The sequence below is a fragment of the Apteryx mantelli genome, chromosome 19 (genome assembly GCF_036417845.1).
Source record: "Apteryx mantelli isolate bAptMan1 chromosome 19, bAptMan1.hap1, whole genome shotgun sequence".
Lineage (NCBI taxonomy): Eukaryota > Metazoa > Chordata > Aves > Apterygiformes > Apterygidae > Apteryx > Apteryx mantelli.
This window is the reverse complement of record NC_089996.1, coordinates 8,819,527-8,843,725: the sequence shown is the minus strand read 5'-3', so window position 1 is coordinate 8,843,725 and position 24,199 is coordinate 8,819,527. Positions and strand designations below refer to the sequence as shown.

The 24,199-nt window shown below is 56.3% G+C and overlaps 1 protein-coding gene across 2 annotated transcripts; it reads right to left on the bottom strand.

The window, feature by feature from the left end:
- CYGB (cytoglobin) lies at positions 1–24,199 on the bottom strand. Of its 2 annotated transcripts, none has more exons than XM_067308178.1 (4): positions 23,823–24,084; positions 12,098–12,329; positions 11,334–11,462; positions 1–1,430 (listed from the first exon to the last, which is right to left on the bottom strand). In XM_067308178.1, exons 1-4 carry the CDS (start codon positions 23,963–23,965, stop codon positions 1,368–1,370), a joined length of 567 nt encoding a protein of 188 aa, XP_067164279.1. In that variant the 5' UTR covers positions 23,966–24,084; the 3' UTR covers positions 1–1,367. The 2 variants fall into 2 exon arrangements, with proteins under 2 accessions (XP_067164279.1, XP_067164280.1); XM_067308179.1 differs by lacking the exon at positions 1–1,430 and adding an exon at positions 3,759–4,810 and having other exon boundaries at positions 23,823–24,199.

Here is a 24,199-nt window from a genome sequence, read left to right as displayed (position 1 = left end):
ACCCGCTGGTGCCAAAGGGTGTCCGCGGATAGGGGGTATATTTGGACCATGGCTGCCTTCCCGACACCCTCCAGCCCTTATCACGAGACCTTTTTAAAAATCTGGCTCTTTAACCTGAGAGTACAGTTTGGGGGCCTGATTCCTGCCTTCTTCACCTGCTCGTCACTGGCTGAGCCGGAGGCGACATCACCTGGAGGGGACATCACCTGGAGGGGACGTCACCTGGGACCGGGGACGCTTTGCCACAAGGGACACAAATGGGCTTGGCAGAAACCTCCCAGCAGCAGACACAGCTCCTCCGGGCAGGACAGCCCTGGCAACCTCCTTCCTTCGGAGGAAAATCCATCAGAAACAAGTAGCCCACGCAGTCACGCGCCACCGAGACCTTTGCATGTGCATCTGCAACGACATTATACATAGATAGATACAAAATACATTGTTCAATCACGAGTATAATGTTATTTATTATTAATACAACCCCAAAAGCTCTGCTGGCCTTTGTGTCTGGACATTTGTTCCTTCTTCCAAGGAAACAACAAAAAAGAGAGACAGCATTTGTGTTTATTCTTTGAAGTAGATAAATAAGGAACGTTAATGATTTCATGCTATTGCTTAGAAATGTATCCCTAAAACAAATCGCTATTCTATCCTGCTTAAACATAAAATTACGGTAATGTAACAGAGCCTGACAGTTGTTTTATTTCAGAATCCGTTTGGACTATCAGCCTCTAGGCTGGTTAAACGCACCAACAAGAGCGTCTGAGAAGTGTCTATCTAAAATTTCCCCTTAAGGCAAGGATGCTTGTCAATTTGAAAACTAAAAGGATTAGCAATACGCATCAAGAGCTCCCGGAGTGTTTTGTCGCTGATGAAACCTCCCGGAATCTCAGCCGGTGATGAGCAGGTACAAGGCGAGACCCTCTCCCGCGCAAGGCAACCGGACCCTGCGTTCGTCCCTGCGGTGAAACCCTGGGGGAAAACCCCCCAAAATCAGCTACGGCCAGATGCGAGAGGGACCGGAATAAGGTCCATCGTTAAAAACGACAGATTAATTGCGAATAAGGGGCCGCACGTCTTGTGCAGGGGGACAGCGAGCCTGTCGTGGGGCTCGGGTGGTCTCGCCGCGTCTCGTGCTCAGCTCTGGAAACAAAACGGGCTTTTTTTTGCTGTTTTCTTCCCAGTCCCCGGGCGCGCGGCGCGGGGCTCTCCGTGGCTGGGGAGCGCCAGCGCTTGTTAGTCCCGTTACGAGTCTCCCGAGGAATCCCGGGCTGATCTGCATGGATGGAGCAGCCAGTGGGAAGGAGACGGAGGCAGGTCTCTGGGGTGCTGCGATTCGGTGCCGGGGGTCCGTCGCGGCCGGCGGCGGCTCAGGTGGCCGCCAGCGGGTCGGTGGCTTCGGTGCTGCTGCCTCCACCGTCGCCCGGCGGCTCCTGCAAAACCAGAGGGCGAATCTGGCCGGTTTGCCCAGCCCTGAGGGTTGTGTCCCGTCCCCCCCCAGTGCCATCCCTGGCGGAGACGCTTCACCATGTACGGCCTCCCTGGGAATTACGGACCGACGGCACCGTCTCCGACTTGGCACAGCAGTCCTGGCCACGCTGCCCTCCCCACGGGGTGCAACGCTCAAGCCTGGCCCCATGGTCCCCACAGCCCCTGGCATGTCCCGGTGTCCTGGGACTGGGATCAGAGTTCCTCCCCCGTGGGAGACGGGGCCGGAGGATTTGTCCCCGGCCTGGAGAGGGAAGGGGGGAGTGGAGCAGGCGAGGAAGAGGAGGCCGAAGCCGCCTGCTCCCCCGGGAGCCCGTCGCCTCCTCCCGCTGCCCTCGGCTCTGCTAGCCTTCAAAAGTGCCTGGGAGAAGAGAAACCCGGCTGTAAATTAGCCCAGAGGCTTTTTCAATTTCAGATGTGCACTTTCCTCCCCCTCAGCGCCGTTATTTAATCTCTCGGCTGCCAAACTCCTGGGAATTAATCTCGGGCTGTGCTGACAGCGTTTACATTCAGCGCGGCTCAGATAAACCATATCAGCCAGTGCAGATGAAGAGGAGACAGGGACGAGGAAGGAAGGGACACGCTCCTGGTTAGCGTCAGCCCTGCCAGGCTGTTATTTTTCCCTGCTGTCTTGCTTCCTGAGCGGCTTTGCTCCGAGCAAGGAGCTGCGAGGGGATTAGAGAGGAGAAAAGAGGCCCCAGCTCTTCAACAGGTAAAACCGAGCTCAGCCGAGCCCAGGCCTGGCTCAGAAAGCCGGGTGGTCGCGCATGGAGGTTCGTACAGCACCCAGCGCCGCGCACTGCAGGGCAAAGCCTGGGGCCCCTGCATGTCCTCTCGATGCAGATAAGACAGGAGGAAAAGAAGGGAAATGTCCTTCAAGACGGCTGGAGCCTGCAGACTCGGTCTCTGAAGGCTTCTCGCCCTGCATCGCCTGGGACGTAGGAGGATCCCGGGCTGCTAGCAGAGAGCGCTGAGCGTGCCGGAGCTGATTTCTGCTCTCGGGGCTCTGCCGGACCAGCCGGCTCCCTGAGCCCAGCCGGGATGAGCACAGCTCTTTTTCAGTGCACTCATGAGGAGCGAGTGGCGCTTCCCACGCTCAGCGCTCCCGGCTGGCCCGTGCCGCAGGGAGAGCGTCGCACAGCCTGGGTGGCTCCGGAGGAGGTCTTGGCACGGGAAAGCACGTGAGCACTCGGGGCTCACCCCTGCCGCCTGACCGTGTGTCCCTCCGGGGCTGGAAGGGCTGCTCTGGACTCCCTCAACCAAGCGAACAGGGCTATTTTAGGGCAGTTTGGGGCAAACGCAGAGCCGTTCTAATGCTCTTGACCGAGCATTCGAACATGCTCGCCTCTAGGCAGGCTCATTCGAATAACGCCCTGGCACCGTCCCCAGCCGACGTGCTCTGCAGAAGGACGACTTCTTCACACCGTGAGCTCGCTAGGGCTATTTCTTAATAGGCATTTTCTCAGCACGCTCATTGCAGCTATTTACACAGCTCAGCCTCTTTTTACCTTCCCCTTGTAGATGTGTTTCTGTTCGTCCCTTGCAGCAACCTCCCAGCTCTCACCTTTGCTATAACTGGACCCAGGAGGGTAGCTGGGCTCCAATTTGGACACGTGTCACCTTTAAGCTTGTACCTGCACTGAGCTCTTGAGTTTGCTCCCAAGACACCACAGTCTCAGCTGTTTGCAGCCCCTTGCTGGGTTCCCGGGGCGGTTGGGACGCTGGCGAGCCAAGAGGCGATGCGTGCCTGCCTGCAGGCTGGTTGTCCCCAGCATCCCGTCCTGGTCCCCAGGAGCCAGCCAGGGACACACCGGGCACGGGCTGCGAACCAGCCATGCTGGACACGGTGAAACGTGAGGAAAACCCCGGCAGACTAAATCCCAGCAGCTCTGCTGCCAGCTTGCCGCTGCGCTGCTTTGCTGTGCAGGCCTGGTCCCAGCATGACCGCCACTGCCACCCCAACTAATGAAAAGAGCAAAGGGCTGCTTAAATATTTTCTCTCTGCAAGGTGATGCTGAAATTCCCAGCTCCTTTTCAACAAGCCACTGGGAAAAACAACCCCATGTTAATGATTTCCAGTCAGCACTGGTTCTGGCTAGCCTCAGGCCAGTGTGCGAAGGTCTAATAGCTTCATGTCCCCACCACAAACTCCCCTGAGCTTGCTGATCCTTTCACTCATGATTTCCAAGCCAATGTTTCACATCTGCAGCATAGCAGCGTGCGGGCTTTGCTGACCATTCGCTTCCGCCTGAAAGTATATACAGGATGTGGTGGAGACTCCAAGGACGGTTTATTAATCACATTAACAGCACCAAAAGATTTTCCCGAAAAAGGCACAGCAGAAAAAGACAGATTAAACCAGGCCGTTACTCCCTTCTCCGGATGGGTTGGCTTTTGGTTCCCTTCCCCGAGTGGTGCTTTGGCCGTGGCGGGCTTGGCTTGCTTTGACTATGCGACCTCATGGCTTTCTAGCTCACCACCCACATTACAACCTCAGACTGGGGCCCTAAGCCTGGTTTGCTCCCATTAAAACTGGCCCTGGCTGGGTGCTAGTGGTTTCTATCACCCCAGTGGGATGAGCTTTCCCATCCCTGACTGCCCCGACCAAGTTGTGCTCATGCCCTTTTATTGGCATCATCAGAGAGGAGCACAACAAAAATGATCACTTAGATTTCTTTTCCACATCTTTCATCCCAAGGAAATGAGTCTTATGGGGCCATAAGGAGCATCTGACTGTCTTTCTGTCCATCAATCCTCTGCCAGCAACTTCTGAAAAGGTTGGCCAGTGTCAACCAAATCTGACCGAGGTCTCAAATACATCCCTACTTTGTAAAGCAGGGAGCTGGAAAGACCCAATGAGGGAAACCACGACATGACCCAACCATGCTGGGACCCAACCCGCTGCAACATGATTCAGCCATAGCATCAGGCATGAGAGGAGCCGCATGGGACAGAGCCACAGAAAACTTGGCTTCTGCTGCTCAGGGAACTATTTGTTATTTTTAAAGGCTGGGAACCATCTCAGTCTGTGGAGGTCATGGGTGATGTATCTTGTGGTGGTTACCACTTCAGGTTTCACTTCCAGCTCCGCCCCGCAGGCCCCCGAAGCAGGGGGGAGCCTCTGTTTCCACGCCTGTCCGGCTGGGAGGCATTGCTCCCGGATTCACCCAGCACAGAGCCATGAATCAGCCTCACCACTGCCGTTGCAGATAGTTCCCGTCAGTCCCATACAGCTAATCCTCTTGGAGAGCACGCCAAGCTGGCCGGGGCTGGCTAGGGCATGAGACCATGTATCTCCTGATGCATGGAGATTTGCACAAGGAACCTGGAAGCCAAGCAGAGAGCACGGAGAAGGAAACGGTTCCCCACCAGCGGGCACAGCCTGGGCTTGGTTTGAGCCCTCTGGCCGCAGCCTGGTGGCACCTGGGCACCCAGGTGTGGGTGATGCCCAGCCCAGCAGGCAGCCCTCGCTGCGCCGGACCCCCGCCCCGAGGTGCCCCCTGGCAGGACGGACGCGGCCCACCAGCCGCCTCGCAGGGGACCCCAGCGCGAAAGAAACCAGGAAGAGATCCAGCGGTTTGAGCGATTTATCCACCGAAGATACAAGTTTCAGTTTAATAACACCATTCCGTCCGGTTACAAACATACTAAAAACCTACAAAAAGAAAAACAGTTACATCCATCGTACACTAAACGGCATGTATAAAACCAGCACGGAAGCGCCGAGGAACACGTACATGAACAGTATCCGTAGCAGTATCGTTAACAGTAAAGACACAGAGTTACATCGGACCACGCTGGCTCACGTCTGTGGGTCACTGTGGGACTGGTTAGAGACATACTAACAATTAGAGACAACTTCAGCTATGGAAAATAGTTAGCGTTACAGTCTGTTAAATAGGTCAGGCCCACACGGGTAATTTTATCCCTCTCTTTCTGCTAAGTTGGTCCAAGCTTAGTTAATATTTTTTTCCCCTTCCTTGCAAGCATCTGCCTTTCTTTCTGCCGTCACTGGTGCCGGCCCCGAGCAATCCTCGCGCCGACGTTAGCGCGACAGGGCGGTTTCCTACAGCGACGGGCAGGGAAGGCTGAGCTCTGGTCTCAGAGTCCAGCGAGCCGAATTCTGGTCCCCACTGAAGTCGGTGAGCGCGTCCCCAGGGAGCGGAGGGACGCTAAGATCCCCCTTGCCGGATCGAAGGGGATCAAAGCGGCAGAAATGCAGCAGCATTTCCCCATCAGAGTCTGCGAGTTTGGCTACCCTGGCCGCGGGGTTTGGGATCGCTGTAAGCGAAGGCGATGGAGATGGCGCAAGGTCCTTAAGGGCTCCTTGTCTAAACGTCCCTGGTGACTTCAGAGTATTTCTCTAGACGTATATGCATATATGGAGGTATATATATTTTATGTGCTAGCCATGAGTATGAAGAGACAGAGAGGACAGGTCTTTGCCTCATCCGGTACCTAATGCTTCGTTCTCCTTCGAGCGCTGAGCTCCGTCTGACCATACATGGTGTTGACCTTCGGATGGGCAGACACGAGCCGATCCGAGCGGGTGTCCCTAGAGGGAGCCGAGACGAGGGGCTCAGGGCTAGACTCTACCCTGGGGACAACCGTGCTCGGCTGAATCCCTCCCCTTTGACTCAGCATCCATCCTGGGGCTGGCTGGGGGCTACAGAGACGTTCCCACCTTGGGCACTGGTTCCAGCCTAGCCCTCACGCTAACGCAGGGCACCAAACTGCCACGGAGCAAGGAGGCCGGATCCTTCCTTGGGATCTTGGGGTCTTCCGCAGGGGTGCCCCTCCAGGGAAGGGGACAGCACGGCATGTCCCTGGCAAGGGCTGCTCACGGAGGGCCTGAGCTGTCCTCAGCATCATGCTGCCCCTGGGACGTGTCCAGTGAGTGCTCAAAGCTCAGTGGCATGACTTGGCCCCGCTGCTGCTCGCCCGTGAGTTTTTGAGGGATCATTCTGCAAGTCGGTTCCTACCTGCTGTCACTACAGACAGCAAAGCCAAGCCCAAGGCATGTGTGGGCAGCGGCCTTATTGCAGCCCAGACACATCAGGGGCTGGAGAGGCTGCTTGAGCGCGCCGGGAGGCAAAGCGCCTTGCTCCAGTGAGCAGGGCCCAATGGGAAGAGCTGAGAAATGGATCCCCAGCTGGCTGCGACCAGCTTGGATGCAAACCAGCTGCCTGTGCTGTAACAGGGAGCAGCTGTGCATGCATGTGCATGGTGGGCAAGAGACCCACGCTCGGAGCCAGGACCCGTCCTCCCTTTCTGCTTGGCCACACTGCATTTTTCATCCCTCTGTCACTCTGGAATTATAATTTTTCCTTTTTCCGTTCATTTTCAACTCTCCTCAGATGAGACTTCTCCCAGTTTAAGCAATGCCTGTTCTGTGTTGGGGGTGGCAAAGAGGGGGCGTTTGCTTTATCTCTGTCTATTCCCTTAGCAAACTCTCCCCTGGCTGCCCTCCCTGCTTCGTTTTACTTCCTACAGAGCTGGTAAAAATAAACATGTTTTTGTTTGCATATATTTGAATGGTCTGCAATTTGGCTGATGGAGTGGATCCTCAAGGGACAGCAGCTGTACACATCTGGATTTGATTTAGAAAAATATGCCTGGAAAAAAAACAAGCCCAACATACACATGTGTGTGCACACAGACACACACAGCGTCACAGAGCGTGACTGTCTGGGGGTTCGGGAGCGCCTGTTTGTCCAGAGATGCAAAAAAAGAAGAAACTAAGCCACGTTCAAATGTCCTCCGACTCTGGGGCTTCCCTTGGCTGCGGCGATGCCCTCAAGCCGATGGAGACAGCCCCGCTTCGCTTGCTGGAGGGTAGCAGCCTGTCCCCAGGCCCAGCTGGGGGAAGCAACTCTTGTTTCTTTAAAGCCAGGGGGATTGCTGCTAACTTCTGCCAGGCTCGATCCGAGCCCAGCAGGGAGGGAGAGGAGAGGAGAGGAAGGATTTCCACTGAAAAACAAAATTCCCTTCTAGAGCATGTTAACCTCCAAGGTTAACGCGTGAACTTTGCCTAAATACGAAACGTCATAGTTCTGACCTGGTCCCATATCTGCACAGCCTGCAGAGTACATGAACTCATCAAAAAACCACACTGTTGACCCCAAGGTTTTGGCAGGAATCGGTGAAGCTACCCAGCGAGCAGGCAGAAACCCTGACGTTCGTGCTCCCAATGCTCGCGGCTCTGTTCTCGCGCTGGAACAAAGTCAATGATTTAGCAGGTCCTTTCCCATCCGCATGGGCCTAGCCCTGACACCGGCCAGCTGCAAGCGCAGCTGACGTTTGAAATACATCTCTGCAGAGGGTGCAAAGGATGAGCAGCCACGCAGTCATGAGCCAGAGGTGTCAGCTGTTGGCACCTTCATGCGCACAGGCTGGTGGGCTGAGTTTTGGGGGATGCTGACGCTCTAAATTATAGCCCAGCCCAGCTCCAGCGAAGTCACCATGCACCCATCCCTTCCTCATTCGCAACCCTTCCACCGTGCAGCAGCTGCGTGCTGCCACGGCAAGGGAAGCTGGACAGCCATACCCTGAGCTGCTATTCCCGTTGGTTATGCCCAGGTCACTCCAGGAGGGCAGCTCCCAGCTGGAACTCTTCTATCAGCTTGTTCCTAGCTATGGGACATGGAGAGGAAAGAGCTGCAAGGCAAAAGAGCGACTGCAGCGGGGTTGGTTTTCATACCAGTTCTGGGCCCAGATCACAAGGGATCTGGGAGGATCTGGTCCCTGGAAGAGGTCTGGCCCTACCTTCCCCACCAGGCAGGAGGAAGTTCAGGATCCTGCTCACTGTTTGATTTGGAAAACCTCCTCCTTTTTCTGGCAGAGCTGTTATTCCTTGCTCCGCAAGGGAAGCAGTTTCCAAGAGGCCTGAAGACTCTTACCCTGGTGGTTTCCTTGCAGCCCTGCTCTACGTGGCAAAAATAACGGGTGCGAGTGGAGGAAGGCAATGGAGCACCACAGTGATGGGCTGGGGAACATGGCCAAGTAGCTTAGATTGTGCCACGAATCCCCTGTTGCCCAGAGCCCGGCTGCTGGGCAAGGGGACAAACTCCGGGCTGCGTAAAGCAGAGCGCAGAGGAACCCAGAGATGAACACAAAAGGGAAAGACACCTTCTCCTGAGCACCCTGCCCTGGGGCAAGGCCAGCCGTGGAGGGGAAGAAGGGCTGCTGGGCAGCACAGCCGGAGGAGGAAGGGGGAGAGGCGGCCATCTGGCAAAACTCACTGCGTCTAATACTGCCTCCAAGCAGCAGCTCACCCTGGGTCTAGGACAGAGGCACACAGTGGTCATACCAGCTTTGAAGGCAAAATCAAGGATGAGAATGAGGGGAAACAACTGTTCAGTAGGCAAATGGGGTAAGAAATGGTAAGAATTAGCTCCTTGCAGTGCTCGAGATAAAGAACTTAATGCAGTCCCTGCTCAAAGGAGCTTCTTGCCCAAAGTAGTCCAGCGCTCTCCATTGCTTGTTGAAGGGCTGATACAAACGAGAGAGGGCCAAGAAGCTTTTTGGGGCCAGCCCAGCGGCAGAAGGGCCCATCCTGCCAGGGCATGGAAAGGGGAGTCTCAGGTGGGAGAAACCTGCCCGACAGGTAACATCGCTGGAAATTAAATGGGAAAAGAAGAGTGAGCAAGAGAGGAAAGAGTTGAGGCAAAGGGGTGCAGCTGGAAGAATGAGTCAAAATAAGAGGAGGGAGTCACTGTCCCTGCCTTGACCGGGTGGCAGACATTGGGCTATCCGCAACTTCAAATTGTGTCGTTTGACTCAAGATTTCCCAGAGGGCTCCAACACACCAAAGGCACCCTGTGCCAGGCCCCCGCCAAGTGCGATTTAGCTCCGCTCATCATTGGAGGGCTCCTAAATGCAGGATGGGGACCTGCACGAGACCTGTCCCTGCGGCCTCTCAAGGCAGAGGACACATGGCCACCGGCAGCTTTCTGTCTCCTGCTACAAGAAAGTTTCAGCTTTGCGGGGAACAGCAACATTATCTCGGGGAAGGAGCAGAACTAGACACAGAGTCAACATCTAGGAGAGGAGCCGGTCTCCCCTGGAAGGCAGCCGCTTTTGAGGGCAGTAGTGGTTGGAGGCCAGAAGAAATCTCAGAAGAAGGGAGCTCTCCCACACGCTTTGAATAAGTAACATTGCTGTTAACTTTTGAGCTAGAAGAATAGCAGAGATATTTTAGGGTGTCACTGAGGAATACCAGGTGGCAAGGATGCCAAAGCATCCTAGTGAACTTCATGTTTCATCCCCAGACTTTCACCCATTGATACCCAGAGCATCCTATAAAACAGAGTCTGTGTGCGATAGAGGGGATGTGGCTATCCCCTCCTCTTCTTTTAGTAAGCAAAGGGGAAACTGAGGCAGCAAAAATAAGCAGACTTGCCCAAAGCTTCAGGAAGAGCCAGTGTTGGAGGCAGGAGGAGTGCTGTGACCGCACTGCTCCCACTGCAACCACATCTCACTGGGGTCACAGAGCCCTTTGCCAGGACCAGGCAGGAGGATTGATGGTCCATGAAGATGCAAGCTGCGTCCTGCATGGAAATATTTCTACCAGGCACTTTATTTGAAGGAACCCAGTTTCACCAGGGCAGGAATATGTTCTGCATAACAAGGGATTTATTTATTTTAGCGGAGCAGGGACCTTTCATCACACCCAGGAATCTGTCCTGGTACACTCACTTCATCTTTCCCCCCTCCTGAAACCAGCCTGAATTTCCCTCCTTGCAGAGCAAGGCAGAGGTGCCCTGGCTCTACATCCCTCCATCTCCCTCCTCCTGGCTGCCAGACAGACCGACCAACTCACGCCAGCTCCTGGAACGGCGGGCAATGGCCAAAGCGTAACACATGCTGTCCGAGCCGATTTGCACGCGTGTCCCTGCCTCCTGAGGCAACCCCAGAGGAGCTAAGGGGAGACAGATCGGCTCGCCAGCTCCCTGGATCTGGTACCTGTGGCTGGTGCATAGCAGCCAGCGGCTACTGGCACGAGGGATCCAGCTGGCTTGCAGTGCCAAGCTGTGGACCACAAGGGGCAGCTGCCCCAGATGGGTCCCCTCCTTCCCCGCTCTCACACTGGAGATGAGCGGCACGTCTCTCCTGTCCCCTCGCTCCCTCCATCCCCAGGACAGCACAGTTTGCAACAGATAGCCAAGAAGCGGGGCTTTGGATGAAGAAAGATGAGTGCTGCTGCTGGGCCAGCGATGTACAGTGATGTGCAGCTCTGGCTGCAGCCGTGGCGAATCCAGGCCTGCCATCCTGGGAGGCAAGTAGAGAAAGTGCAGGCGAAGCAAAGCATTTTCATTGCCAGCTGGGCAGGAGAGCAGCCTGCAGTCCCGATAAGCACCACATCCCCAAAAGGAAGGAGCCAGGTTTACCCGGGGGCTTTGCACAGAAAACAAGGGTCATTTCATTCGTCGGTAGACAGGGCTGCACATCACTACCTTGCAGCAGGATTTGTGCAAGGGAGTTTCTCAGAGACGGTATAAGCGAGGCACAGGGTTTGGGAAGGTGGCGACTGACAGGCCAGGGCTGCAAGATGGAGCCAACAATCAGCTCTCTCCCCTCTTCCAATGTCCCCTGCCACTGCTTCACCCTGACCCACCTACACCCTCTTTGTGGGTTTTTTTTTTTGGCTTGTTTTGTTTTTTAACCCCATGGAGATCAAATTTTGACTTGGCAGCTAACAGAGCTGGTGCCACCGGGCTCCCCAGACTGAGCGAAGATCTTGAGAAGAGACCAGAGTGAAGTCCTGGTGTGAGCGAATCCCTCCCTGCCCCTTGCCCTTCCCCACTGTCCGCTCACAGGGTGGCGTTCGGATACTGCGCCCAGCCCACCTCCTTGTACGCCGCCGTCACGTGGGTGTAGATGAGGGTTTTCATCTTGGTCCAAGCACTGTGCACCTCCGGGGTGAAGTCATTGGCGTATTCTTCAGCAATTACCTCCAGCATGACACCAGTGAGTTTCTGGAGGGAGGGGTATAGCATGAGGTTAGTGAACTCTCCAAGGAGCAAGTAATAATGAATTTAGCTCTTTATCCTACAAAAAAAAAAAACAAAAAAAGATCATCAATCCTGTTACTGAATTCTGGGAACTGCAACTCTCTGCCCAGCCCTCTCCAGGACTGACAGAGGTCTCTCAGCTCCTCCAGGAGACAGGCAGCTGCTAACCAGCTCACCTGGGAAGACAGTGGGAGGCTGAGACACAGACAGAACCCTGTTTGCATTTTCAAGCATTTCCCTAGTTTTGGCACTTCAAATTTTTTTAGTCCCTTCCATCACACTCGATTTTGAAAAGACCTCAAGAGGGGACATATGGCCACCAGCATGCCTGAAGAGGTGGCTGAGGACACCATGAGGCAGGTTTCCCTAGGCAGGGGAATCGCTGATGCCTGATGTTCCAGCGATGGCTGCATTTGGAAACGCTGGCCTGCATGGGAGAACGTTGCAGTGGGAAATCACAGCCATGCAAGGAACAATCCCTGCAACCAGCCAGCCTCCTCAGGATGAGGACAACCAGGCCTGGCTTGCCACAGCTCCCTCTCTCCTGCCCTCTTCCTATTTTCCAAAGCATCCCAGAGATTTTTGCTCCCATCCTTTACCTTAAAGTAGATGGGCTCCACTTTGTGCTTGAGGGCATGGGCCTTGCCCACCAGGGCCAGAATGGAGGAGACCTTTTCTGGGTCACTGAGGTTCTCCACCACAGTGTTAATGGCACCCATGACCCGCTGAGCGTGCTTACGCAGTTGCAAGCTCCTCTCCATCTCCAGCGGGTCCTCCATATGCTTGAACTGGCTGAAGTACTGCTTGGCCGATGGGAAGTTGACAAAAAACCTTCAGAGAAAGGAAAGACATTGAGTACAATCAGGAGTGCGGGAACAGGTTGAGAGGCTGAAGCAAAGCATGAAGTGGTGGAGAAGCTGAAAACTACCCCACTGCAATCTAACACAGCCAGGGTTGCTTTTCTCATTGAATTCCCTGCAACTGCAGTGTTCAGCTGCCTAAAAATCAGTAGGTTATTGCCTTTCTTCTAGACCTCCCCTATCTGCTAGAAGGGTCTCCCAGCTGGATTTTCATCTGCCTGAGTCAAAACCAAGTTCTTTATCGTTATATTCAGCCACACATCCAGTGACTGATGTGCCACGTGCTGTATACATTCACACATGCCAAAACATCACATCTTGCCACAGAGAGCTGGGAACAAGCACACAAGTCTCTTCCTTCACCTGAGCCAGTCTCTCCTTGCCTCTCTTGCCCAATCTACCATAGCTTCTTAGCCCACTGCACCTTATACCTGTACCACCACCCCAGAGAGCTCACTCCCTGATCAGCTACCTCCAGGCTTTCACAGATCTGGCCCATCCAAGAGTTTCCAGTAAGATTTCAGCCCAGAGGTCAGGGTGCAAAGCACCCACAGCTGCTGGGTGGTTGAGCTCACATTGCTGCTACTCTATGCCAGGAGCCATTTCCCTCAGCTGCAGCAAGAAGATGTGCTCAACACCCAACTTTCCTGCCCAAGCTCCTGAGGATCCTCTTTTCTGCGGGATAAAATCAATCCCAACAAGACACAGCTGAGCCAAATGGAGCTGTGGCTGCTTTTGAGCTGCTGAGCCATGCTCAGGAGCGCCCTGAGGTGCCCAAGGGTTGTGCATCTGCTTACACTCCTGCTACATCTCCTCGCCGGGGAAGGATGGCCATGCCCTGCTCCTGCATCACATGCTGCTTTCCCAGGGGCATGAGGCAGAAATGCAGCTGGGAACTGGGTGCCAAGAGCCCCTGCAGAGCAAGGTCCCAGCTCTGCACCTCCAGCAGGAGAAAGCCTTGTCCAAGGGGCCTGAGGGTGATGGAGCAGGAGCCGAGGGACCAGGCCCGCTACTGTGGGCTGTTCACAGCCAGGACTAGCTTGAGTTGCTTTAACCGCCCCTTTCCACTGGATTTACACTGCAGAGAACAGCAGCAGGATTTGCTCCCTCCTTTCACCCATCTCCCTCCCTCCAACTCCAGACATCGGCAGGTTGGAGCAGCTGGACTCCCTCTGCCTCTCTTCGTGCCCATGTTCAACTGGAGGGGAGCCAGCGGCGGGCGCTTGGGAGGTGGCAGACAGCTCCTGGGGCCATCCCTCGATGTCTGCTCTGTCCCCAGCCCCAGACGAATGTCTCCTGTCACCCACCTGCCTCCTCCCCTCTCCCAGGCTGCCGAAACCCCCTCCCCAAGCACGATCCCAAACCATGCCAATATTCTCCAGCCTGCTCCCGACCATTGCTCCCTCCCTGCAGCACCGAGTGGCATCATCTTCCCTGGTCCAGGCTGATTGCAATTTGAGGATCGGACTCATTTACCACCTCATTATCCTCTTTCTCGCCCCCCCCCGTTTCCTTCCCCCGCTCTGTTGGCTGCGAAAGATTCGGGGCATTGCCAAGAGCAACGTGAAGCAGCGAGTGGAAGATACCGGCACTTCTGTTACTTCCCCGAGACATCTGGGATTCATCAGATGGCCCAAAATAGGTTTTGGAGGTGTGAAGGGTGTGCGGCAGAAAGGGTGGGGGAGGCAGGAAGGTGGAAAGGAGGGGGACAAGGTGTTGCTTTTAAAACCCGAGGGGGGGCCCCATGACAAAACTCCTCCTGTTATTGCACAACCTCCCCCAGGCAGAGCTCAGAGAAGCTACTCCTGCCACATCTGTTCCCTGTCAGGAGAAATTTCCCCAGCTTGGATCCCCTCCAGCTCCTGTCACCACAGAGATTTTCAGTCCGTCTCCTTCAGTTCAGAGCTGTCAGAGATGGGGGAGAGGCCATCAGAGCGCGAGGTGGTCATGGTCGGGACACTGGTCCCCACGGTCCCACGCAGAGCCACCCACCGGCTATGTGAGCCACGCTTGGGGCGACCAGCATGACCAGGCCCCCAGTGATCGCACCCCGCTCATGGGATGCAGGGCTTCCACCTGGACTGTTTCCCAGCAGAAGGACAGATGTTCTTCTCCATTTTAATGGGACCATTTTTCCTGCATCCTGCCTCCCTCCGGGAGCTCGAGCTCCTTCCTCCGTCCTGCTCTCTCCCTTCCTCCCTCTCTCCTGCGCAATCTGTTGCCGTCCCCGAGCCGGCAGCTCGCGCCAGCCGGTGCAGATCGATGCCTCTCAGCTATCGACAGCTAGCCGCCCTTCCAAGGTCACATTGAAGCTCTGCGCTGTCCCTTTTGGAGGCTCTTCTCCTCCCTGATGCCCAGCTCTGGAAGCCATCCTCCCTGGCACATCAGCCTGCTCTCCCCATATTTGGGGTAAAAGTGAGACCAGCTGCCTAAAAAAATACCCTGCTGCAGGTATATATGTCTTTATGCTGAAGCCTCCAGTCCCTGTTTGCCACCAAAAGGTCCCTGAAAAACCTCATTTGAGTTCAGCTCAAGGGCACGATGTTGTGAAGACCAAAGGGAATGGGCTGAGAAAAATTCAGTCTGACTCGCACTGTCTTTCAGCAGAAGGCACATAGCCAGGGAGGGAAACGACTCCTCCATCATCAGAAATCCCAACATCCCCCCCTGCAAAGAGAAGGACAGAAGAGGTGCTGCCAGGGTGGGCGCCCTTCATGAACGCAAGCTGAGGGCGAGGGAGGTTGCCTCTGTCCGATGGTATCACGTCTATCTCCTCTGCCGTATTAGGCATGCAATACCAGGACCAAAGACTGAGCGAAGCCAAGGAGCCCCCCGCCGGGGTCACACCAAGCCAGCGAAGGAGCCAAGTAACTGCTTTCCAACCCTTCTTGCTTTGCAGACCCCAAAGGTGGCACCTTCCATGAGAACTGAACCCAGTGACCATGCTCTTCTGAGGGACCTGCAAGAGGAGGCTGAGAGAGGTCCCTAGGGCTGAGGAAGGAGGCGCAAGACCTTGCCATGCCCTCACTGGGGCTGGACAAACTGTGCCAGGAGTACACGAAAGCAGCAAAACCCAGGCTCGCTTCTTCATACCTCACCCTGGCAACACAGAAGAAGGCAATGCACGCTTGATGAGGAGCAAGGGTGCAATGTTGTCCTACACTGCATCGAGTAAGTGTTTTTAGCCTTACGGGTCCCCTCAGCATAAATATAGGAGCTCCACTTTGTGCAGCTCACTGCCCCGTGCGGAAGGGCACGGGTGTTTTCCCTGGTTCATAGATGGTAAACTGAAAGCGAGAGGAGCCAAAAACAAGTCCCTAAAGTCAAAAAGGAAGTCAGTAGCCAGCCAGAGGCCTGGAGCCAATTCTCCTTGGTTAGTGCCTCCTCCTTTCTCTCTACTGGTGCATAAAGTCAAGCACTTGCAGCAAGAACTCCTGGCCTAGGCCTGGAGGAAATATTTGAGCTGTCAAAAAAGGAACGAGCCCAGCTCAGTGGTAGCTGTGAATAAACACAGAAGATTAATTTAACACAAAGGTTAAATATAACCAGAGGAAGGGAAAAAAGGAGGAAGAAATAAAATAACTCAAACAATAGTGAATTAGAAGAGGTGTTTGTTGTTGGTTTTATTTTATTTTTCTCTCTCTCCTCCATCTATAGAACATTTTTCTGCAGCTCAGACATCTCAGGCTCTGGAATTTTGTTGGCTCATTGTGTGTGTGTGCGTGCACACGTTGGGCTTTTTTTCCCCCCCTTCATTCAAGTCATTAAAAATGATATTTACCACTGCATATCACACAAAATTATGATTGATAGAAAACAGATGCCTGAATACCAATCTCATTAAATTTCTTTTTAAGCGGTTCCATTCTGCACTCTCTAATTTGTATTCTGAGAGTGACATCTGGACTGAATGGACAGGATGTCGGAATTGTTTTTCCTCTCTCTCTCTTCTGCCCTTTTAACAACTTTAAGGACACAACCTTTACCAGTAGCAGAGCCAAAGGAAATAACTAAGGTGCAAACCACTGCGGTCACTGGGAACCTGCTTTCTGTCCAGTAGAAGAGATGCCACTTATCACATTCTGCCCTCCGTCCCCCCTCTGCCCTCAAGAGCAAAGAAAGCAAGGAGGAAATCTTCAAGCCCGGACATTTCCTTCCTTCCCCGCGCCCAGGACCGGGGCCAGCTGGAGACACGACACCTGCGTGCTGCTCGCTTTGTTATCCAGCAGCACTTCAACTCTCCATGCCTCATTTACCCTGTTTGCAAACGGTGGAATAAAGATTGCTACTGACCCCTACACGTTGCTGGGAGACCTTTAGATGAGCAGACCGGGGCATGCAGCGAGCATCTGTAGACTTTTTTGTTAGATTTTTTTTTCCTACGAATACTTTCAGATTTTCTCTCTCCTAATCCCTCTACATGAGCAAAACTCTGCCTAAAACAGCCCGAGGGCTCTGTGAGCCCCTTTCCAAACCTCTCCCTCAAGCTCCTTCCTGCTCCGATGCCTACAAAGCAGCTGATGATGGGTAGGCAGGTGGCGTGTAGCGACTGCTATTTATTACGCTCAGGACTGTCTCACTGCTTCGCCTGCACATTCCTGTGCTTCTCCCAGCCACCTGTAGTCTATCAGCTTATTTTTAGACTGCAAGCTTGCTAGGGCAGGGGCTGCTGGTGGCAGCAAGGGTTTACGGCTCCTAGGCCAAGGAGAGAGAGGTCTCAACCATGCCGTCACCACTGGCCAGCGAGACAGAAAAAGAAAAATGTAGTTAAAGCCAGAAGAGGGGAGTCTCTCCATGCCCCCGTAGAGTCCTCTTCTCTTGGAGGGCTCAAATGGTGGTGGAGGGCAGCACCCTGTGCAGGAATGCAAAGTCTGGAGGGAAAAGGGCCAAACCCTCGTCCACAGGCAGAGGCTGAATTTGATTTCTTACACAGCTCACTGAAAACAAGAAAAGTGTCACTGGTTTCCTCCAGGTAGAGCCCCCGTCCCACCACAGTGCCTTGGGAACAGGCTGCAGCCACCTCCTTGGGCAAGACAGAGAGCAGGCTCAGAGACCTCCTCGGGGCCGTTTTGGGAGCCTTGCATGGGCTGTGTGACAGCAGATGGGAGGTGAGGAGGCCCATCCGCTCTGAGGAGGGGGTCCAGGGATAAAGGTGGGTTTGTCTGTCCAGTTTTGTCTGTAAAGGATCTCATCACCTCCAGTCCCTCCAGCTCCTTGCCATTAGCCAAAAAAAAAAATCCTGCCCTACTCAGGAGTGTTGGGGCCACGAGGCTCAGAGTCAAAAATCATCCCTAGATGCCTCTGGCCAAAAGGTTTTCCAACAGGCCTTTGGTTGCCAAAGGTCCTTGTAAGCCCCTGCCTTCATCCTTGACATCCTCATCCAGGCCACCACCACTGAGCTCGCTGTCCCTGCCTGCGTGCTGCACGGCCACCGACCGTCACTGAGCCTTGACCCCGTGCTGAGGCTCCTTTCTGCGCAGCATCGGCAGAAATGAATATCATGAATATACTGCTCTATCAAACATGGTTAACATGGTCCAACAGGGTCAGAAGTTATTAGGAAACAAGGCTGAAAAAAAACAACTCAGAGAAACTCTCCTCAAAGGAAGGTGCATGTGGTCCTCCAAGAGGCCAGCAAGGAGCTCACCAGAGCCTGTCAGCACATCCCGGCCCCCCAGGAGCAACAGAAGTGCTTGGGGATGGAAAAAAAGGCCTGGAGAGCACCCGTAAAACAACCCCTGGGACAGCAGTGAGCAGGATGGGCTAGGACACAGCCCCAGGGCCAGGGACCCACCATCCATCGCCCCACTCCAATATCTGGCGGGTCCAAATGCAGAGCCAGCGCAGGCCTCCCCAAAAGACCAGTTCCTCCACAAGCAGGTCGCTTCTATCCCCCCTCCCACAGAAAGCAAATCCCTCCCTGCCACCCGCCTTGCCTGCTCACCTCCAGGAGCAATGGGATCACAGCATCCCACTTCCCTCCATCTTCATTAGATCTGGGGGCACCACCAGAGCCCCCAGCAGCCCCAGTTCAGAGACTACAACCTCCACTCACACACTACAAACCCTCTGTCCTAACACTCTCTGTTTTCATTTTCCAGGATGCAGAAAACCTGGGTTTTCTGCGGCTCCTGCAGCATCTCCTGGTGAGGGTCGTTACACCAATTACACTCATTTGGGACAAAGAGATTGGGACCTGCTGCTCAGCAGCCTGCATCCCGCTTTCCAATGGCCTGGGGGGGCTTTGCTTTCAGCTTGCACATTTGGGGCTTTTTCAAATTTTAATTTTTAGGAGCGCAATCCCCAAAGTCGGACTGCCAAGGGCAGCCCACAGCCAGCTCCGTGCACACCAGGACTGTCCAGCCCCATCCTCGCCTAGGACCTCGGGATCCCCAGCACCTCTGGGCCACCAGCCTGTGCATGGTGCAGCCTCAGAAATGAGTCCTTCTCCCAGGCTTTGCATTTCCAGCCTTTGCCTCTCTCGGTGGGGGGTGCCGGTGCGGTTTAACCGGCAGTACTCGCCGTTCCAAAGCCACGCTCAGCTCCCAGCATTCGCCGGCGATGCCAGGGATACCCTCACATTTTTAAGGAGCGCGGGAGCTCCTAGAGCCGGCCGCAAAGGCGGGCTGCACGGTGACGGGCATGCGGCTCCCTGCTCGCCTGCCCTGGTGCCACCACGGCAGCCGCGCTCGCGGCGCTGCTTAACAGAGCTGAGATTTGCCCCTCGCCTCCTGCTCCGGGGCAGGGATTTTGGGGGGCTGGTTCCAACACACGCAACATTTCCTCAGCCAAAATAATACAGGGAAAGCGTTAGGCCTCCCCGTGCCGTTGCTTCCCGTGCACGGGGAAGTCCCGGAGCCCCCAGCAGCCGGACGTTTCCAGCCCCACGCGGCTCATGAGCATGTCCAGGGTTGCACCAGTGCCGGGGTGGTTGCAGGGATCCCCCGGCTCCTCCTCGAGCCCCTGCACAAAACGCCTCTCCTCAGCGCCGCCGTAGAGCCCCGTGGGCAGGCGGGTTCGGGAAAGTTGGTTTTCTGCTCCTAGTGCGTGCCGGCATCCTTTGGATGCAACGGATCCTTTTGATCCAACAGATCGACTGTTGTCAATGGAGCAACGTTACCCTGCTCCCTCCGCAGCCGAACTGCTCGGTCCCGCAGGCTCTGTGTCTAGGTCGCCCTTATTAAACCTAACCCCCCTTTTTACCATTCCTGGAGGGGGGCAGGGGGTTGTTATTTTGAAATGTTCCTCTTGCACGTCCTCCTTACCGGAGCAGGGAGTCCTATCGGGCTCAGGCCGTCCTTTTCTCCTGAAAAACATCCATTCACATTGACCACAGTGATTCACGCGAGTGTGATGGACCAGGGCAGAGGGACATCGCCGTGAAGAAGCTCAAGCTTTTCACCGTGCCCTTCCCAAAACAAAGTATTAGAAGGAGGCGGGGGAATTTTTCAGAACGGCTTTGGTCTGAAATGTATCCTTTTGCAGCCAAAAAAGGCTGAAGAAAACCTGAACGAAATACGTGTTGGCTTTGGCTGGTAGCTGGAGAAATCACTTCTTTAAATGTCATTTTGGGGGGGATTCAACACATTTTTATTTGATTCAGCCAGCTTGAAAAAATAGGTTTTCTGCATAGCCAGACTCATTACATAGGCTCTTTGGTATTTTAACCTAATATTTAGAGTAACGTCTGGTATCCGGTGGGCGCTTCTGCATTTCAAAGCTCTCTGCAGACCGTCTGTGTCCAGGTGTGGTAGCTCAGACTACGCAGCTATCGAAACCCCAGAGCCCCAATCCTGCACTGGCTGTGGCCAGGAAAGGAGGATTTTCTGTGCTGAAAAAATTAAAAATTTGGGGATTTTGGAAGAGGCATTGGGCCTGGAGCAGAGCTGGGGGAAACGGGAGTGGAGAAGCCCTGGAGACTCTGGTGGCCGTGTCCCATCTGCTGGCTTCTTGGCACGATTTTAACCCTTGGGGTGGATTTGCCTGGCAGCTAATGGAAAAAAATCCCTGGGTTTTATCCCCCCAAGCCTGAAGGGATCTATAACGTTTTGGGGTGCAGAGCGAGCCCCCCAGCCGCCAGCGCGGTGCGGGATCGTGGGAGCGCGGGCTTGGAGGGTGCTTGGGGACCAGCCGCGGTGTCCCCACGGACACCCGCCGAGCGCGGCGAGGGCTTCTGGAGACCGCCGTGCTCCTCCACCACCAGGTCTCCAGGGGCGAGCGCTTTCCGAAAAGGCCTAATTATAATTATTCTGAGCTTACGGATGGGGAAACTGAGGCTCAGCAATGCACCCGGGGTCTTGGGGAGGCCGGGTCTGAGCCAGAGCCGAGGTCTCCAGCCACGCTGGCTCCCACGTGGGAGCGAGCCAGCCGAAATGCACGGCCTGAGTCCGGCAGGACTCCGTGCCGCGGAGGTCCCAGCGAGCACCCGAGCCACGTCCCCCCCGGCTGCGGCAAGGGTTAAGGCGACGGGACCGGCGGCGTTATCCGCAGAGACCTCCGGTTCCCAGGAGGAAGACGAGGGCGATGAAGGGGTTGTGCTTCCTCCGCAGTGAGGCTCCTCCATGGAGGAAACTCTCAATTAGTGACATAGCTTTAATCGCACAGCTCAGATTCCCAGGATCCGGCAGCTGCTTGGCCAAAAGTCCCTATTATTAGTGTTTGTTCCCTCTCAGATCCCAGAGGCCCTGCGAGATTGGCCCCCCCCATGCCGAAGGGAAGGGATTTGTGGGGGCTTCAGGCAACGGCCTCGGCCCCGGGCGCTGGGAGCTGCCGTCCCGCTCGTGCCTCGGTTTCCCTGCCCGCAGGGAGGACAAGCGCGGACGAGGCTGGGGGCAGAGAAGGGAGCTCGTGGGCAGGGGCGCAAAGAGCAGCAGAAGGAGCTGGATCTGTACGGAGATGCACGGCGGGTTTCCTTTGGGAAAGGCAGCGCTTCCCGGCATCACCGCCTTCCCACGTCTGCCCTCCCTTGGCCGAACCCCCCCAGAGCAGGATCAGTCCCAGACGGGTTTCGACCCTTTTTGTCTAGAGGCGGCTGTAAATCCTCAGCTCTTCCTATGGGAAAAAAGCCCTTCCGTGCCCTGAGCAGCTCCTGGGATCCTGCTGGCGGAGCGGGGATCAGGTTCCCGGAGTCGAAACAGGGAGCGAGAGCCTCGGTGGGCAGATGAACATGGAAACGTGGCTGCTAATGGACTTGCCTGCTTTCACTGGACCCCACGCGCCCCCGGCGCATCCCGCCGTGCCTCGGTTTCCCTAGCGAGGGGCTCCGGGATCCCCCGCTCTCCCGGCAGCGCAGCGGGTGCTGGCTGCAGGGGGCCATTCCGCCGGTGCCGGTGCGCGCACACGACCCCCCCGCGGCGGCCGGCGGCCCCCCTCCCCGCTCCCCGCTCCCTGCCCCGACCTTCGGAGCTGCTGAATCATTTCTTGGGAAGCGGCGACGCGGAGCGCTGCTGCCGCTCGCCCGCTCCGGCTCCGGCTCGGCCTCCCCGCCGCCTCCTCGCCTGACCCAGTTCTCCCGCGGCCGGTGCACGGGCTGGGGTGACGCCAGCCCTCCCGCGGTCCCCACGGGCCCCGGGGAGCGTGCACGGCCTCTCAGGACCTTGCACCAAGCATCATGGAGAAATCCTCTCCCTCTCCCTTTCCTAACCCCCCTCCAGCTCACGGGGGCCTGGTGGAAGCAGCGGGTGCTGGTTTTAACTGGGACACGCTGGGGTAAGGCCATACCCAATGCCGGAACGGCTCCGGGCGGCCGGGTTCATCCCAGGTGCCGAGGAGGTCCTTCCCTGCCGGCACGGCGGTGGGGAAACCCCTCGCCGCGGTGCCACAACTCCCTCCGGAAAAAGAAAATAAACAAAAATAAAATAAAACTGGACCAGAAACTTCTCCTGGGAAAGTTTCAGGGGAGACCAGAGCTGGGCTGCGGCTGGCACCCTGCTGCCCCGGCCCCGGAGCCGGGCGAGCGGGACGCTGGCCACGTGCGCTCGAGGCCAAGCCTGCCCGGCCACCTCGTCCGCCACGTTCACCGGCCTGGGAAAAGGGGACCCTGGCGATCCGCCGCCTCCGCCGGGTTCGGCGCTCGAGCCAGGCCCCGGCCAGGCTGCGCTCCCGTTTCCCCGCCGGCCGGGCGGTTTGCAGGGAAAGCGGCTGCCAGGAAAGGGCTGGGGGCTGAACTCGCCATGCACCGGGTGGAAATCCCGTCCTGCCGAGGTCGGGGCTGAATTCCCACCGCCTCCGGGGTGAGGTGCCGTTCCTGGGACCTCCAGCCCTCCCGAGTCGACTCCGCGGGGTGGGAAGCCCGGAGGGAATGGGCTCGGATGTGATCTGGCTCTGAGAGGAAGGAAATGTTTGGAGGAGGCGGCGGAAGGGGGGACTGAAATGTCAGTTTGGCTTCTCTGCCGAAGGGGGCTAGGAAAATCCCGTTGCAATGCTGGCAGCTGGCCGGGAGGAGAAGCAGCTCCGCTCACCGGCACGTCTGTCCGGGGGGAGTCTGCTCCTGGAAGATCCCATGGGCTCGGTGCGCGAGCTGTCAGCCTCCCGGAAAACTTTTGGGGGATAAATAGCGCAAAGCGCGTCCGTCCGCGGGGTCTCCGGTCGCCGGCTGGTCCCGCGGTCCCTGCTGCAGGGGCAAATGTGGGACATCGCAACCGAGCCTCCCGCCTCCTAGCTGGGGTGTCTCCGGCTGCATCCTGACGCTGGGAGCCGGAGCAGAGAGATCCCTGCTTTGCCGGCCCCAGGACGGATGCAGGGACGTGGAGGCTCCTCTCTCCCGCCAGCATCCTCATCCGAAGCGTTGCCGACCAGGCATTCCTCGGCCAGCGACGGCAAAACCAGCCGGACCCTGGGCTTTTTAGCTGCAAAGCCCCATCGGCTCTGCTCTGGGGCCCCTCCGGGGGTCTCCGGGACCCCCCACTCCCGCCGAGGGCCCCGGCCCCCCGTGCCGGCAGCCCGTTCCGGCGCGCTCCTTCCCGCCGGCACTGCCGCCTGACGGACAGATGGTGCCCTCAGAGGCACACCTGCTTGGGTCTGCGTCTTGGCTCCCGACTCGCGTTATTTCACCCGCGAGCCGGCTACGGACAAATTCCAGCAGCACGGCTCCGAGCCGGGAGCGGGGAGTGGAGAGGGGGGGAGGAAAAGCACCCCCCGGCGCGCCGAGCCCGGCACCGCTCTCCCCTCCTCCTCCGCTCGCCCACCTCCGCGCGCCTCTAAGGTGACCTTTCCGATGAAAACAGCTTGCCACCGAGTCCCGGCGAGGCTCCCCCGCTGCCCCTGGCTCCGGCGTGCGGGAATCCGAGGAGCGCTGCGGAGCCGTCCCCGCTCCGAGCCCAGCCCCGCGCCCAGAAAGCTCCCCGCTCTCTGTCATCCCCTGCATTTCGGTTATATATATATTGCTCTGCCTATTTCTTATAGCCACGGAGAGGGATTTTAGGTGCATTCGCTCCTTCCCTCTTTTTAATTTTCATTTAAATACCTGATGAGTATGGAGACCCCGACGTCCTCGCAGTTTGCGTACACTCTGCTCCATGTCTCCTGAATAACCTTCTTCTCTGCGTCGGAGATCTCTTCACTTCTTTCCCATCTCTCGATCTCCATTTCTCCCTGGACTTTCTCCATGAAAAACAGCCGGCACAATCCTCCGGGAAGCCGGGAGGAGATAAAGAGGGATGTGTGCGAGCGTGCGTGCGCGTGTGTATCCTGCGAGCAGAGACAAGGTGTTTGCTCGGCGGGCGGGCGGGCGGCAGCGTCTCTGCCTCTGCGTGCGCGTGTGCGTGTGTGTGTGTGTGTGTGTTTATATATGCAATTAAAAAAGAAAAGAGATCCTGGGGGTTTAATGCGTGCGATTAGATT

Coding starts and splice junctions, on each gene's coding strand:
- CYGB (XM_067308179.1), bottom strand. CDS start 23,965: ATGGAGAAAGTCCAGGGAGAAATGGAGATCGAGAGATGGGAAAGAAGT. Junction 12,330..23,822: donor GGGGTCTCCATACTCATCAG/GTATTTAAATGA, acceptor CTTTCTCTGAAG/GTTTTTTGTCAACTTCCCAT. Junction 11,463..12,097: donor TGGAGCCCATCTACTTTAAG/GTAAAGGATGGG, acceptor CCCTCCCTCCAG/AAACTCACTGGTGTCATGCT.